The sequence below is a fragment of the Echeneis naucrates genome, chromosome 11 (assembly GCF_900963305.1).
Source record: "Echeneis naucrates chromosome 11, fEcheNa1.1, whole genome shotgun sequence".
Classification (NCBI taxonomy): domain Eukaryota; kingdom Metazoa; phylum Chordata; class Actinopteri; order Carangiformes; family Echeneidae; genus Echeneis; species Echeneis naucrates.
Window position 1 is genome coordinate 3,237,204 of NC_042521.1, and position 15,276 is coordinate 3,252,479.

At 41.7% G+C, this 15,276-nt stretch overlaps 3 protein-coding genes across 6 annotated transcripts; 1 reads left to right on the forward strand and 2 right to left on the reverse strand.

The window, feature by feature from the left end:
• Nucleotides 1-901: 901 nt before the first annotated feature.
• LOC115050887 (sialin) lies at nucleotides 902-9,108 on the reverse strand. 4 transcript variants are annotated; one of them, XM_029514011.1, is made up of 11 exons: nucleotides 8,869-9,108; nucleotides 7,076-7,233; nucleotides 5,747-5,964; nucleotides 5,338-5,571; nucleotides 5,044-5,218; nucleotides 4,776-4,894; nucleotides 4,113-4,274; nucleotides 3,724-3,856; nucleotides 3,079-3,226; nucleotides 2,722-2,812; nucleotides 902-2,375 (listed from the first exon to the last, which is right to left on the reverse strand). In XM_029514011.1, exons 2-11 carry the CDS (start codon nucleotides 7,158-7,160, stop codon nucleotides 2,181-2,183), a joined length of 1,560 nt encoding a protein of 519 aa, XP_029369871.1. In that variant the 5' UTR covers nucleotides 7,161-7,233; nucleotides 8,869-9,108; the 3' UTR covers nucleotides 902-2,180. The 4 variants fall into 4 exon arrangements, with proteins under 4 accessions (XP_029369871.1, XP_029369872.1, XP_029369873.1 ...); XM_029514012.1 differs by having other exon boundaries at nucleotides 7,076-7,236; XM_029514013.1 differs by having other exon boundaries at nucleotides 7,076-7,274.
• A 645-nt stretch (nucleotides 9,109-9,753) lies between these two features.
• On the forward strand, nucleotides 9,754-11,234 carry mycbp (MYC binding protein). Its single transcript, XM_029514520.1, has 5 exons — nucleotides 9,754-9,844; nucleotides 10,150-10,222; nucleotides 10,304-10,352; nucleotides 10,779-10,908; nucleotides 11,007-11,234. The coding sequence occupies exons 1-5, from the start codon at nucleotides 9,830-9,832 to the stop codon at nucleotides 11,049-11,051; spliced, it is 312 nt and encodes a 103-aa protein (XP_029370380.1). The 5' UTR covers nucleotides 9,754-9,829; the 3' UTR covers nucleotides 11,052-11,234.
• A 673-nt stretch (nucleotides 11,235-11,907) lies between these two features.
• Nucleotides 11,908-13,410, reverse strand: LOC115050822 (gap junction alpha-9 protein-like). The gene has a single exon (XM_029513910.1). It carries the CDS (start codon nucleotides 13,408-13,410, stop codon nucleotides 11,908-11,910), a length of 1,503 nt encoding a protein of 500 aa, XP_029369770.1.
• Between the last annotated feature and the right edge of the window lie 1,866 nt (nucleotides 13,411-15,276).

Below are 15,276 nucleotides of genomic sequence, written 5' to 3' on the forward strand. Positions count from 1 at the left end.
TTAGACTTAACAGCTGTACGCTGTAATTAAAATGCATCCTAAACTTTTAATTAACATCAATACTATGATATATATATTGGATTATAAAATAAAAGATAAAAATTTCCATATTTTTTCCTTTAAGTAACGCATGTCACAAACTTTTATGAGTTTGCTGGCTTTTGAAACAGGAAATGTAAATCAAAGTCAGTCAGTTGTTCTTAACCATAAAATATAAATATTTACATTAAATAGTTATAAAATAAATATATTACAGAAAGACTTGGTTGGTTAGGAACTTAAATGTTTGAGTGAACGGTTTGGGGAAGAGATTTCCTGTGACACCAGAAGTTCACACTGAGAAGATCCGGGTCATTCATCTGAAAATCTGATGCAAACTCCAGCAGCTTCCAGGTAACAAGGAAACTACCTCATCATCATCATCATCATCACTGAGTCAGCACTCAGGACGCACAACTGAAGGAAACACAACAGAACACAGGGGACAAACTAAATATATAATGAAATTAGAAAGAATCAAATAAGTACCAAAATAATAATTAAAGCCATTTTGATTGATTATTTAGATATTTTATTTTTGAACAAACTTTATTTTAAACTTCACTTTTATACACTCAATATGAACTCTGATGAGATAGAAAATCAAACAGATGTGGATCTATGAATTTAGATTCTATGTCTCAAGAGGGAACCAGTCTAACTTATATCATTTTAATCTTTAATATTGTAAATTACTGTGTGTTAAATACAGGTTTATTATTGTCAACCATGCTGGGTGTGTCTTTGTGTGTGCTGTGATTAAAAATTTGTATCATTGTTATTTGGTTTAGATATCTCACTACTTCTACATGTCATTACTTAAAAAAAAAAAAACCCTAAACAACAAAAAACAGTAAAAACTTTGATTTGTTTTTGGTCTTTCCATTTTGAAATGTTGGGACCAACAGCTAATATTTGATTTCCTTGCGCCACCTAGTGGACAGGAAGTAAGTGTGTCCAGTTAGAAGGAAACTGTAAATGTGTGTAAATCAGAGGAAAATGTTTTGTCTCTAAACTGTCTGAGGAAGTTTAGTCCAAAAATAACACAAAAACCAAATTACAATAATTCTGATATTTTTATTTACCCAACAGTCAACATGTTGATTTTTTTAAGACAAAACAAAAACAAAAGAATGTTCCTTCATAAGAGTTTTACTGAGTTGCTGGTCTATGAGGGACCCAAACAAACTAAATAGACTGCAGCAGTCCTTCATGTTGTGTTAAACTGTAGTAGTTTATCTTGGTGTACCCAATAAACTGGAAAAAGCTGTTTACATTCTTCTATTTAAATAGAATATACACATAATATAGACTTTTATATTGAAAGGTAAATGAGGATATAAATTTAAAGAACTGCTGATTGTTTTCACAATAAACATATCTCTAATGATCTCACACATTATCAAATCCCAGAGAAACCATATAAATCATTGCTTATGTTTACATACGTCACATATGTCACAGTGCACATTAGTGTACAAAAATATCATTTCTGCATCGTGCATAAAATCAATAACAATTTTAAGTTGAAGGGATAAACAATAATGGCAGCATTTTTATCGGAAAGTAAAAATAAGACCAAAAAGTTGAACACAAAAATATATTGTTTCAACAATTGTATACTAAAATTGTTCAACTCATGGAAGTGAAAGGTGCTTTGGGTTTCTGAAAGAGACTAAAGCAAAATATTACCAAAATATTGGTAATATTGGACTATTGGTGTCATTTTGAAAGTGGAAAGTGCTTCTTTTGGTCCAAAAGTGTTTAGAATACCAAACAAAGCAGCTGAAGGCACGTGGTCTGAAACATACCGCTGCTTAAGAGGAAAAACATTAATCACACTAATGTGAGTGATTCGGTCTGACCTGAGATGCTACATAGACCCTGAACAATTGCAAATAGAAGTACCCAAAGAAAAGACACTGTCATAACCAGTCTTAATTGACCACTATATTGTTGTTCAATTAAGTGTTTGTTTTGTTAAAGATAATTTAACAAAACAAATGAACATTCTTCTTTTCTTATGATTATTTGTACGGTTTAAGGAGGCAGAGCTCCAAGTCTGTCTCTGTGGTGAAATTTATCCTGTGACTGTAGATCTGTCTTTTAAGGCAGTAATTCATCTGTAGCCGTGTTTTTCTTTATGTAACAGTGGCGTGTTGTTGTTGGCATTCTGAGTTGGACCTGTTCGTGTTCTTCTCGGCCTCTGCCCTCTGCTCCTCCGTGTCAGCCCAAGGTTGAATTTTCCCGCTGCCGAATATTGCGAAGAAGAGCGCACCGCCGATGTTGATCCCGGCTGCGACCCAGAACACCTTCCTCCAGCCCTCCAGGGTGTGCTGACAGCCAGAGAAGAAGAGGCATCAGAGGTGAGTTACATATTCAGGACCTGCGTAGTTTTACTGGACAACAGTTACACTGAGTGGGATGAATACTTAAAATCGGCTCATCTTGTTTGTACAACATGCTGTGAAAAGGTCAGTTATATCCAGATTAAAAATAAAATCCATTTCAAACTCTTTGCTCTAAATATCCTGAAGCTCAGGATTCATCAGTCTAAAGTGATAAGAAGAGAAAAATCTGTTTAGTCTGAGCCTTGGTTTCATGTTGTCAGTTGTCAGACCACATCTGGATCAGATGCTGTGATGTCACCTTCAGTCAACAGTCACATTTTCTGGGACTTACATCTTCTGTGAAATATCCTGTAGCGATCGGCGCCACGACACCTGGCATGGTCCCGAACGTGTTGGTGATTCCCAGAAGAAATCCTGCATACCTGCAGCAGAGAGAAAGAGAGAGAGAGAGAGAGAAACAGTTTCTAAAAACACAATCAGTGAAAGAGGGAGATTTCTTTCATTTTTTCACAAATCACAACAACATGATTACTTAATTAACCAATTATTAACAGGCATCACTTCTGATAATCACTTAAGGAATTTAACAAGAATATTTATCAGTTTTTCAGGTTCATGACACTTAATTGTCAGTTGCGGCTCTGATTGAAATAATGATAACGTGAAGAGGAGAGGCGGTAAGACCCACCGGGGAGCGATGTCTATCTGGTTGATGAAGACGCCGGCCCCGCTGGCCCCTCCGGTGGTTGTGGAAAGTGTGAGGAAGGTGACGGTGAGGATATGGCTGCAGCCGGAGTAACCCACGGCCACCAGAAAGACAGCAGGTAGCAGCATCCCTGCAGAGAGAGGAGGAGACAAAGGACACATCAGAACATCAGCTCATTGGTTCATTCAAGACGTTTAAACCTGAAGGGAGCAGCACCGCTCCACAAGTCACATTCACTGTCTGTCCACTGCAGCCTCTGTCTATTATTCTTCATCAAAAAGTTTATTTTGAGCTATCTGTCTTGAATTGTTGTTGTTTCCTTAAAGAAAGCCTCTGGGTTTGAACCCCAGGTCTGGGATTTAATCCGTGTTCTCTCCAGGTTCTCCAGCCTCCTCACACAGTCCAAAGCACACTAGGTGAGAGGTGACTCTAAATGCCCACTGCTCACCAAATCTCACACACATCACTATGAGGCAGCAAAGAAAAGAAATACATTTGGAGAAATTTGGAGATGATTTCTTAGAACCTTGATTCCTGTGATGTGATCCTGTAGACAGATAGGTACTTCATTTATCCTGAGGGAAATGGGTGGACACTCAGGATCAGGAGAGGGCTCAGCTCACTTGCCTGTCAGTGTGAAGAGTTTACGTACGATGGTGATGCTGAACACATTTCTCTCAATGAGGCTGTCCGCTATGGCCCCGGACAGCACGGTGAACAGCCAGCCGCCAAGGTACGGCAGAGCGGACAGGAAACCATTCTGACAAAGGGACAGACAGGAAATTAATCAGACAAGCAAAATCTGCCGACTGCATAAGTCAATTTATAACATCAAAGATAACATAATAATCTGCACACATTTTGATAATCAATTATTCAAATTATTTTGCTAACTGAAATAATTAAACGAAATGTCTTTTGAATGACGTTTGAAGAGAATACTTTTTTTTTTTTTTTTAAATGAACTGCGTGATGGAAAATAAACACAATTTTAAAGGAGCAGGCTGAAAGCTCACCGACTGCAGGTCAAAGTGCAGGATGTCGTTCATGTAGGTGGGCAGAGAGGTGAGCAGGGTGTAGTAGGCCCAGTTCGAACACATCTGGGTGATGATGATGGCCCACAGGGGGACAGACAGCATCATGGGCAGCACCGGTACAGACCAGCCATGACCCGTACCCTGCAGGTTCAGATGAGATTAAATACACCAGACATACAGAACACGACTGAAAGCACACAGCTAAAGGGAGAAAAGTAAGCTTTTATTTAACGGTCATGAAAGAGAAGGTGATTCTGTTTAAAGGCATGGATAAATAAAAGAGCTACAGAAGGGAAGAGAACGTAATTTAAAAATCATCAAGAAAAATTAAAAACAGGAAGTTTTAGGTGGAAGAATAAACAGAACCACAACACAAGCAGAAAAAACAGTCCAGTGTGGAGCAGAGGCTGCAGGGCAGGTCAGTTTTTGGCCCTACCACCAAAAATACTTCTACGTCTGGGTTTATTATTCAGTCTAAGATCCCTATTCAGGCTGACAGCCAGAATAGGGATCTTAATATCTGGGCACTTAATTGGTTCATATAAAAATGAAAAATAATAATAATAACAAACATATGTGATGTTTTTAGCCAATCAGATGATTTTCGAATATCTGAAGATTGAGTTAATGTTTCATGTGCACCTGAGATCCAATTGTGTTTATGATGTAATCTCTCTCCTCCTTGCTGATTCGACGATGTGTCTGAGGGTCATCTGACACCAAAATAAACCAAAAGAGGGACCAGACGCAGCCAGCAGCCCCTAAAAGACAAAAATCAGAGAGAGGGTCAAACTTTCATTGTATGAGGTGGTGAATCATTTACTTACAAAATATAACTGCTCTGAATAGCAGTGTGCAAAGTGCTATTTATTCCGTGTGTCGTTTGTGTTGCAGTAATTCTCTCCCTCACCAAAGATATAGAAGACAGCGGGCCATCCCAGTGTTTGGCAGATGTAGCTGGTTAGTGGCAGAGCCAGGAAGGCTCCAAAGTTGGCCCCAGATCCTGACAGGCTTATGAGGCGAGAGCGCTCCAAAGGAGGAGCCCATCGAGCCCACATCGCCATCATGGCCGGGAATGTCACACCCTGAGGAAACACGGAGGCACAGACAGAAAGCCCAACACCTAATGTTTTTAACCGTTATTTATTTATTTATTTTTTGAAACAGCTCACCAAAGGAGACTTTTTTAAGTGAGTTGTCTCACCTCCCCAAAGCCCTCCAGTGCTCGTAGTGCAAACAGCCAGTACGATCCAAACTGAGCAGCCAGGGGAGTGAGGAGGGTGAGGGCCGCTGTGATCAGCACCCCCAAACCAAGGAAAACCCTCCCCCCGTAGTGACCGGCCAGGTAGCCTCCGGGGATCTGAGTGATGAGGTAGCCGAAGAAAAAGGCCCCTAGCAGCCAGCCCTGAGTCTCCGAGTCCCACAAGTACTGAGGGGTCTGAAAAAAAAAAAAAAAAAAAAGACCCCGGATTTACAAAACGGGGAAAGTAAGGATGACAGAGCAGCGAAGTCACAGGGATTTTCATCTGCTGAACGTTCATGGTCTGACTGAGTGATACTTAAACGTGTTTTCAAGATGCACAAAGAAAAATGGCAAAAAGAAAATGTGTTACCCGTTCAGGTTGTTGGAAAGTGTTGCTGGTGTTTTCCCTCCCTGGCAACAGTGGACAGGCATGGAAGATGGACCTGTTGTCGACCGGTGTGGGGTCAGTGGTGTTCACCATGGCGACCATGGCAACGCTGAGGTTGACACGTAGAGCGTAGACCACAGAAAAACCCAACGACATGAGGACAGCGAGGTTGAAGCGAGCCGAGCAGCACTGAGGAGGAACTGGTCACACATGACACAATGAGATTTAAAACCAGCAAATAATGTATCTTTAATTTTAGTCATCATTAAAAATTAACTATGGGTCCATTTATAGCTCAAGAAAATTACTTATTTCTTTAAGTATTGCTTCTTTCTAAAGGACAGAAAATTCTGACAGTTGGTTTTCTTATCTAATGAAAAGTTTACAGGTGGTTTTCACATATAGTTTATCTTACATATACACACTATCTTCCTTTTCATACTGTTCAGTATATATTGTACTCAGTGTGTGTATAATGTACATTATGTGTATGTGTATGCCAAGCAAGCTATATATTTAACATCCCTCCCCCTTTATTTTTTAACATTGTGTAACAAACACTAAATATATTTCTGTAGCTCATTTTAAATGCAGACAGACAGTTTATAAGAAGCTTTTTGTAAATGAAAAAACTATTATATCTGTACAAAAGCTGGAAATACATTCAGAAAGTGAACAGCTTCCTGTTTTGGCCTTCCCACATTCCTCTTCACTTTGTTTTTTAATTTTAATTGTTCCTTAAATATTAAGACTTATTGTTTTTCCACAATTAAACAAATATTTGATTGAGGCTTTGTATTACAGTGTAACTATAATTGCTGATTTAAGCACTATATTCTCTTCGTGTCTCCTCATTTCTGTCTGATCATTAACATCTTACACAAGTGGTGATGTCTAAGCAGTGAAGTGCTGATGTGTGAGACAAAAGAATCTCCTGAGTCATCACAGAGGTAGATTACCAAACTAATCACAGTGATGTAAACGTCGTCATTAGTACCATCAGCTTCCTGCTGTCACTTAGAGGCACCACACGTTACATCACTTTGTGTTTGTTTAAATTTACACACAGGAAATTACATGAAAATGTGACAGAACTGTGGAGTCACAAGCATTAACAACAACACAACAACAAACACTATTATGTATCTATGCTATTTTTAAGTAAAAATGTTTTAAATACAAATAATCAATAAATGAAGAGAATAAGAACGATAAGTGGATTTATCACGTGAAAAAAGTCGGCAGCCTGAAAAATAACCACAACTCAGAAGGCTTCTGGCCTAAAACGCTGTGGTATGAACAGAAACACACCTGCATCCGTCTCGATGAGCGGCTCATCGCCCTCGCTGTCGTCCGAAGGGGCTGAGTTGATGGAGTAGCCATTAGGTCTTGGCATGGTGGCCGGCCGACCGACCGAGGAAATACTAGCTCTGTAGCTTGTCGTCAGTGAGCCATGATGAGCAGGAAATCTGCTGGACAAAGTGATCAAAAGTCAGAATGACACAGGCACCTAAACAGGAGAGATAAACACATGACACAACAAGCACAAGTCAAGTGATCTCACTAGGCATTGATAAAACCATGATAGCCATGAGGTTACACACACGCATCATGCTTTCACAAGTCGTTCAGTGTTTCACCAAACCTGTATTGACATGACTTATTGATGCTCAGAGGAACAACAGCAACAGAAAATAAAGTGTGTTGGGGGGGAAGAGAGTCAAAAAAAACAACACCACAGTGGTTTCACTATAGTCAATGGATAAATCTCTATAAAATATTTACATTTCAGGAACCGAGAAAACCCACCAGGGTCAATGACTTGGCCCACGTGTGTTTCAGCTTGTTAGTGTGGTTTTAACAAGGTTAACAACAGAAAGCTACATGTGAAAAAAGAATCTGACCTGGAGAACAGAGTATCTCCATCAGTTGACTGAACTCTACTGACTCTGAGCAGTGAACTCTAACCATGAGGAAGTCTGGATCACAACTGTTTCTGCTTTTAACTGACGATGGCCTTCCTATTCCTATGGAGTTTATGTTTCCAAAAGATGAGGCATTACTTCTGGTTTCACTTCTTGCTGCTATTTAGCTTCGATTGACAGAAAAAAGACCACTCGTGATGACAGTGACAGGAAATAACATCTCAAATTCCCTTTTCAGGACGTTAAAAGACCTGTTTGCTTATGCTTATGAGTTCAAGTTCTTAAGTTTTAAATTAGGCTGATTGTTTAAAAAAATCTTTCATGAAGCTCAAGCTGGTTATTTCAAGTTGCAAATGGTTTTCGTCTGATCAGAAACAAAATCCACAGATGTACAATTTGAAAGAAGCTGAATCTTTTGCTTCAAATGATTAACCAAAAAAGTTAATAATAATAATAATAATAATAATAATAATAATATAAAAAGACAAAGTAAGGAAGTTGCTCTTAAATTTACTTGTACAAACTAGAAAACCTAATGTCACATCTGCTGAACCAAAAACAGCCTGGCTCTCTTCATCTGTGTCTTAGTTTCCCAATTCAGTGATATCATGTCCAATGAATTCTCCAAATTCTGTGTAACTCTGGAGTTTAGAGTTAGATCGGTGACCAGTTAGATGTCAGATATGTTAACCCTCTCTGCAAACAGATAACAATAACTGACCTTCTGATTTTGTAAACCTAAACAAAACCTGTAGTGTTTTACCATCACCATGTGACAATCAGCAGCAGGGAGCAGCTGTGTGTGTGTGTGTGTCCATCAGGATCCTCTCAGGAATAATTAAAGTCCCACTTCACAGCACTGACACATGAGTAAAGATCTGGACTCACACTGCAAGTTAGCAGAGCTGCAAACTATGTTTTAAACAAACTACCTCCATAAAACACAACATATATATTTTGTGATGCTGCTGATTTTATTGTGCGTTACTCAACTGTGAACTTGGAATTTGGTCTTTTGATGAATAAAACAAGGAGATGATGGATAGTTTAGTTTAAACACGTCAAAAAATACACAACTAAAAATGAACTAGGAGGGAAACCAGCCTGTTCCGGAGGACAGTGACACCGAAAAACAAACTCATGCAGACGTGCCACAGTTTGTGCAGAATATCAGCTCACCGGCGGCTCCTCGTCCAGGACGGCAGCCGAGGACGGTAAACTCCGGACCGGCTGGGAGAAGAAGGCGGCTCCGGTCACCGAGCTCACGTTAAACCGCGGCGGACGAAACAAAAAGCCGAGCAGAGTGAAAATGTCACATGAACGTCAGGAGCGGTTTGTTTTTTTACTCGTCCCGGAAGTGGAGCCGCTGATGTTTAACCACAGGGAGGGAGGGCCGGCTACGGCCGCCATGTTGTACAAGTCAACGGCGCTGATGTGACGCTTGTCTGCGTCAGCAGCGGAGCGGTGTTGCCAGTTTCAACAACAAACTAACCGAACTACTACTTTAAGTTAGATAAATGCATGGAAATATCCGGTTTACCGATAGATATTGTTGGAAATTAAATTTAAAGCGAAAGTGCTGCAAATATTCACCAAACTGTCTGGAATATTTATCACCCACTTACCAATATTTTATTGCCACGTTAAATAAACAAATATTAGAAATTTTGAACGTGCTTTTGAAGCAATCCCAACTAATTAGTTGTGTTGACTTAGCTATACTAAAAGCCGTACCTTTTCCGTTTGTTTGTGTGTTTTGTTGTTGTTTTTCTTCGTCAGGTTTCTTCGTCAGGTTTACGTTTTATCCGTCTAACCTGGCAACAACTGGCTACCTGGCAACCTGGCGGTTGCTGTGAGTTTCAGTTGTAAACACAACAACCACATTTTGGTATTAAATGCACAAAAAATGGGGTGCTTTATTCTTCATAATTTCCTATTATTTTATATTTTATTAAAAATAAAATAAATAGAAAATAAAATAAATAATAACACATTTTCCAGAACTTGCTGCCGTTTTTTTTTTTTACGCGTTGTCATGGTAACGGCTACTCCTCCGGTGAAGGAAGCTAACAGCTGCTGGCAGCTCCACCTGATCGACCCGTCACCAATTTCCCCAAAGTCAACAGCTATCATCGCCTTCATGGCTCATTACAGAGTAAGGAGGAGGCATCCAGCTCTTTGTGGCGGGTTGTTATTTATTTACGGAGTCAGATCATATTTGTGTTTGTTTCGTTTTGTCTCCACGGAGCGCGTGCTAACCGGGCAGTGTCTTCGCTAGGCCTTGAACGCACCGCAGGCTTCAGTTCGTCCGTCTTCTATTTTCCTTTCAACTAATTACTTTTGCTGTTTGTTTTTCCATCATAAACTCACCCAAATGTCAATCGTTTGTGTGTGAAGTGGAGAATAATGTGCAACGTTGTGTGTGTGTGTGTTTTTTTTTTTTTTTTTTTTTTTTTTCAGGCCTCAGAGTCGAAAAGAGAGCAGTTCAGGCGGTATTTGGAGAAATCTGGAGTCCTGGACACGATAACAAGCGGTGAGACAGACAATAACATCCATGAACATCACCTTTTATCCCCGCTGTGCTGACCTGACCCCCAACCTTTACTGTCTGCAGTTCTGGTGGCACTTTATGAGGAGCCCGATAAGCCCAACAATGCTCTGGAGTATCCTTCTTTTTGCAGCTTTGTAAATAAACAAACAGAAAGTTGGCCAACTTATTCCAAGCCCATTCATTCAGAAAAACTCATGACCGCTGCTATAAAAACCTGGTTTCAGAAATAGGAAAAGGCTCAGCTGTTCATCTTTATCACAGCATGTGAGAACAGGTGACTTTAGTGCTGGACATATATTTCCAGATAAGCTTCTTTTAAAGTCTGATTAGAAGTAATACAGTTAGTTAATAACTTCTTATGCTTCTCCAAATTTGATCAATAGCTACAAAACTCTCTCTGGTGATGAACATTGGAGATGAGCTCGCTCTGTTTGCTGTAGAGGGGATATAAGCCTCTATCTCTCCTGACTACATTTATACCATGTTTAATGGGATAGCTGACACTGAGCGCACATGTTGGCCTTCACCACATGCACAGTTTCATAAAGCTTCACCTCGGTGCAGCTGGTCCGGGGCCAGCAGATGCTGAGGCTCTTCGCATGGAGCTGGCTGATCTTCATCGGAAGTGTAACCTGCTGCTAGAGGAGAACAAGGAGCTGAAAAACAAGGTGAGATTCTTCTGGATTGGCAGATGAGCAAAGGTGTCTGTTTCAGAGTGTTTCTCGTGCTCTCATCTCTAACCTCTGACCTTAATGTGGTTTTGCAGCTGATGCAATATGAACCGTCACCTGAGGAGGGAGCAGCGGAGTAAAGAGGTCTTTGGCCATAGCAGAAGTAGAAATAAATCAGAGGGAGACATCAGACAATAGCATTTTTGTAGTGAATGTAAATATTTATTACATATAATGGGTTTACAGTGAGCACAAAATCACTGCTATTTTTTGCTATTCAACAAAAAACATTTTTTTTATTTCTAAATAATAAAAAAACCAAAGACATTTTTTCAGCGTTTGGTCTCAATCATTCTGCAGGTACTCTGTTTGCAAAAGAAACCACAAGGAAATACAGAAATAAATAAAAAAAAATTATGTTTTCTAGATTGGTCTTCCATATTTTCACACATTTTAATTGATATCAACAGCAAGACTGATTATCAAGTAAAAAAAAAAATGTTGTATAAACATGATCATTCAGAGGTCACTGTTATGTGCCTCATGGAAATTTCTGGACTGATGGATGACAGCACATTAAAGATGTTAATTCCACACATCACACCAATACAAAGATATTTTCCACTGTGACAGACGGAGAGCTCCAGAACTGGAACAGGAGCTGCATTAATTCAGCATTACTGATTTAAAGTATCTGGTTACATGATGGCCTGAAGCTGAATTTATAGATCTGTGGTTCAGTTTTCCATCCCCCCTCCAATCATTCAGACAGAAGTGTTCCAGGAAACTAAATCATTAAAAGGCTCTCTGGACACATTTTACCAACCTGCAATTGTGAAAGAAAAGAAAGTGGTTGGTGTTTTTTTTTTTTTTTTTAAGTAACATGCTGGATTAAAGATGGTCTTTTTAAATATGGCTGGAGAAAGGCTCTCTGGTTTCAGCGGCACACTCACAGCTTGTGCCCCAACGTGGCTTAGTGCGAGTTTCTGCTGATGTTTATATCTGCAGATCGGTAGGAGCCCGCCTGCTGCTGGCGCTGCTCGCCGCAGACACTCTGCGGTTTGGGGAGGAGGCTGAGGGGCTGTCGCTCTCCCGGCTGTGTCGAGATACAGAGCTCAGCTCCCCCCCGGAGTCTGGGCTGTGGGATCTGCTCGGCCTCTTGGTGTCTGATTTGGAGAGCAGCCTGGCTCTGGGGTCGATGCAGCTGCTGCGGAGCTTCGTGCTGCTCCGGCTCCCTTTGTACGAGTCTCCGCTGTCCGAGCCGTTCCCCTCCATCACCGTGGAGCAGTTCCACGGCGGGCTGACCCTGCGTGACTTCCTGGCTATCCCTGACAGCGTGGTGCAGGAGGAGGAGTCTGCTACGGGGAGGGTGGGGTACTCAGACCTCCCATGATGGGGGGATGGCTGCTCAGGGTCCTCCTGTTTGTCAGCAGGGGGTGAACGTGTCTCACTGCTGGTGTTGTTGGAGTTGCTGTTCTGCTCCGTTGGACTCGGGACCCCGTCCTTGGCGTCCTTGGCGTCCTTGCGGCCATCTGGTTTTGCCCCGGGGTCTCCTTGTATGGGCATGAAGGCCGAGGAGGCACTGAGCAGAGGGTAGTTGGGTCCGTTGCCTTGCTTCTCCAGCAGCAGGGTGTATCCGCTGGGTGCTGTGGGGATGGTTGCCTTGCGGCCCACTGAGGTCCCCGCGCAAACCTGATGCACGACCGAGTTCTTTTTGGACTTGTTGATGTAGTAGTCATCCAGGTCGTCCTTCAGGTGGGGGTAGTAGTCCAGGATGCCCTTCTTCACCTTCTTGTAGCTCAGGTGCATGATCTCAAGAAGGCTGAGGAAGAGGGAGATGCAGGCGATGGCCTGCATGAACATCATGAAAACTGTCTTCTCTGTTGGTCTGGAGACAAAACAGTCCACCATGTTCGGGCACGGCTCCCTCTCACACTTGTAAAGAGGACTCAGGCGGTGTCCGTAGAGGATGTACTGCCCCATCATGAAGCTGACCTCCACCACCGAGCGGGTCACGATGTGGGCCACATAGGTGCACAGCAGAGATCCTCGCAGCGGCGCCTTGTTGAGCTTTCCCTGCTCCAGCTGCTTCATCTCCTTCTCAATCCTCCTCCTCACCTCCGCCAGCTCCACATCCACTCCCTCCAGCTCCCGGCGGAGAGCCACCTTCTTACAGTGGCGCTCCTTTTCCAGGGCCCGCAGCTGGTAGATGGCGTGGCCCATGTAGACCAGGGAGGGCGAGGACACGAAGATCACCTGCAGCACCCAGTACCTGATGAGGGAGATGGGGAAGGCCTGGTCGTAGCAGACGTTTCGGCAGCCCGGCTGCTCCGTGTTGCAGATGAAGTCCGACTGCTCGTCGTTCCAAACGTCCTCCGCGGCGACGCCCAGCACCAACATCCGGAATATGAAGAGGATGGTGAGCCAGATCTTACCCACCATGGTGGAGTGGATGTGGACCTCCTCCAAGATCCCGCCAAGGAAGTTCCAGTCTCCCATTTTGCTTTTTTGTTTTTTAGATTAGCTGTGCTGTGAGAAAAAAGTTCCACTGGTGATAAAGCTCAAATAATAATAATAATAATAATCCCCGATATTGATCAACATCCCACATCCTTCTTTTTACATAAACGCACAACAGACAAACAGTCTTGAAAAAAATCATAAATCTTTTATGTTGCGGCCATTATAGTTTTTTCACCCATGAGCAAATGAAACAGGTGAAAATAGCCAGTAATATTTAAACAGTTCAAGTATTGTGATTCAAATACTGTACTGAAGAGCAGTGACTGGATACTTGTTGTTTTATGTCTTTAAATTAGAGACAGCTGTCACCATCTATTGATTACTATAACGATAACACACTAAAAGAGCAGCTCCTTATTTTACAATGCTTCATTTACTGCAGAAAGAATATTTGTATTCATTTGTACAGATCATTTTCTGATAATACGTTATATGTCAATTCTTTCTTAGAATACTTCTAACGTTGCTAAGAATAGTTTTCCATAACAGAGCCAGAACCCAGGGACACCTCACCCCTGACCAACGAAGACACCGACCGAGGCGCTGAATAAAATATGAAATAACTGAATGAACCAGTTTATTCATTCAACGTCAACTTTAGATGGAGTCAAAATTAGAAAAACTGTCAAACATAAATCAATAACTGGAATGTATTAATCATAAAGCTTTCCTACATCAAAGTAAAGACATTAAACTAACATTGGAAAGTTGGTGTATCTCAGTGTAATGTGCGTAAAAAAAAAAAAAAAAAAATCACTACTTCCTCATTCAGTGGTCATTAGTTTTGAAACGAGTTCTCTTACCGTTCATCTTGGATATGAAACGTGACAATAAAGAGCTTTTCCCAGAGATCCTGTTGGTCTGGATCCTACACACTCATCTTTTATCTTCTTTGAGTAAACCTTCGCCGGCTGCACAGATTTCAGTCTCCACTGTTGGATGTGAAAACAAAAACAAACCCCACCAGCTCCCGTCGTTAACAACTTATAGCCTGTGAAAGACAAAAGTGATCAATGGCGTTGCAGCGCTCTGTTGCCATCAGTGTGAACACACTGACTGCCAGGTCCTGCCGGACATTCGGGCTGAAAAGGGCTGCAAAAATATTTCCATTGGTGGTCGTCTGTTTAGGATGCTGAACTCGTTTGGCCCTTCAAATTCATCCAGGGCACAACTGGTGCACCAGGCTGCCCCCTTCAGTGGGAACGGACAGTACATGGGAGTCTGATCATTTACAGATAATCAGTTCATCAGGAGTGAAAGAGTCCAAGTGAAGCAGCTGAACTAACTGAACAGTCTCAGGTCAGACACAGGAAACCTTCAAGGAATCACCTAAATTAACATTAAACCAATGAAATGACCCAGAGGTTGACCTCTGACCCCGACCTGCTGTCTGAGCGGTGACTGAGTCTCCATTTATTGGCATGATTTTGTTGCTGCTGTGTTTCTCTAACAAACTGTTGCGATTTAATCGCTCGCCTGTTAATGAACATCGAAGCTCCGCGCCTCTATTCTTCTGTGACCAATAATATTTTTCCAATACACTGATCGATGGGTCACGTCCGATTTCACACATGGCTGCAACTTCGGCGTGAATCTAATTTCAGTTATTCCTCCCAGCTGCTGTTCCATTAACAGGAAATCAATGCACACAGCTCGACAGACAGACTGTGCTGGACTGTTTTTCAATCAACACCGCAGACGTACTCATAATGCTGAAGCACTGACGACACCCGGGTGTCCCTGGATGAGAAGGGGGTGTCCTGTTTCTAAAAGGACATCTCTTAACATTGTGTTTATATTTTTGTTGTAAATAATTGTTTCTTATTGTCAAGTTTTTGCTGC

What these genes read in the sequence shown, in the direction of transcription:
- LOC115050887 (XM_029514011.1), bottom strand. Translation starts at nt 7,160, where the DNA reads ATGCCAAGACCTAATGGCTACTCCATCAACTCAGCCCCTTCGGACGAC. An exon ending in GCTCATCGAGACGGATGCAG is followed by an intron (nt 5,965 to 7,075) that starts GTGTGTTTCTGT and finishes ATGTGTGACCAG; the next exon opens with TTCCTCCTCAGTGCTGCTCG. An exon ending in TGCACTTTGACCTGCAGTCG is followed by an intron (nt 3,857 to 4,112) that starts GTGAGCTTTCAG and finishes TCCCTTTGTCAG; the next exon opens with AATGGTTTCCTGTCCGCTCT.
- mycbp (XM_029514520.1), top strand. An exon ending in AAGCCCAACAATGCTCTGGA is followed by an intron (nt 10,353 to 10,778) that starts GTATCCTTCTTT and finishes CCACATGCACAG; the next exon opens with TTTCATAAAGCTTCACCTCG. An exon ending in ACAAGGAGCTGAAAAACAAG is followed by an intron (nt 10,909 to 11,006) that starts GTGAGATTCTTC and finishes GTGGTTTTGCAG; the next exon opens with CTGATGCAATATGAACCGTC.
- LOC115050822 (XM_029513910.1), bottom strand. Translation starts at nt 13,410, where the DNA reads ATGGGAGACTGGAACTTCCTTGGCGGGATCTTGGAGGAGGTCCACATC.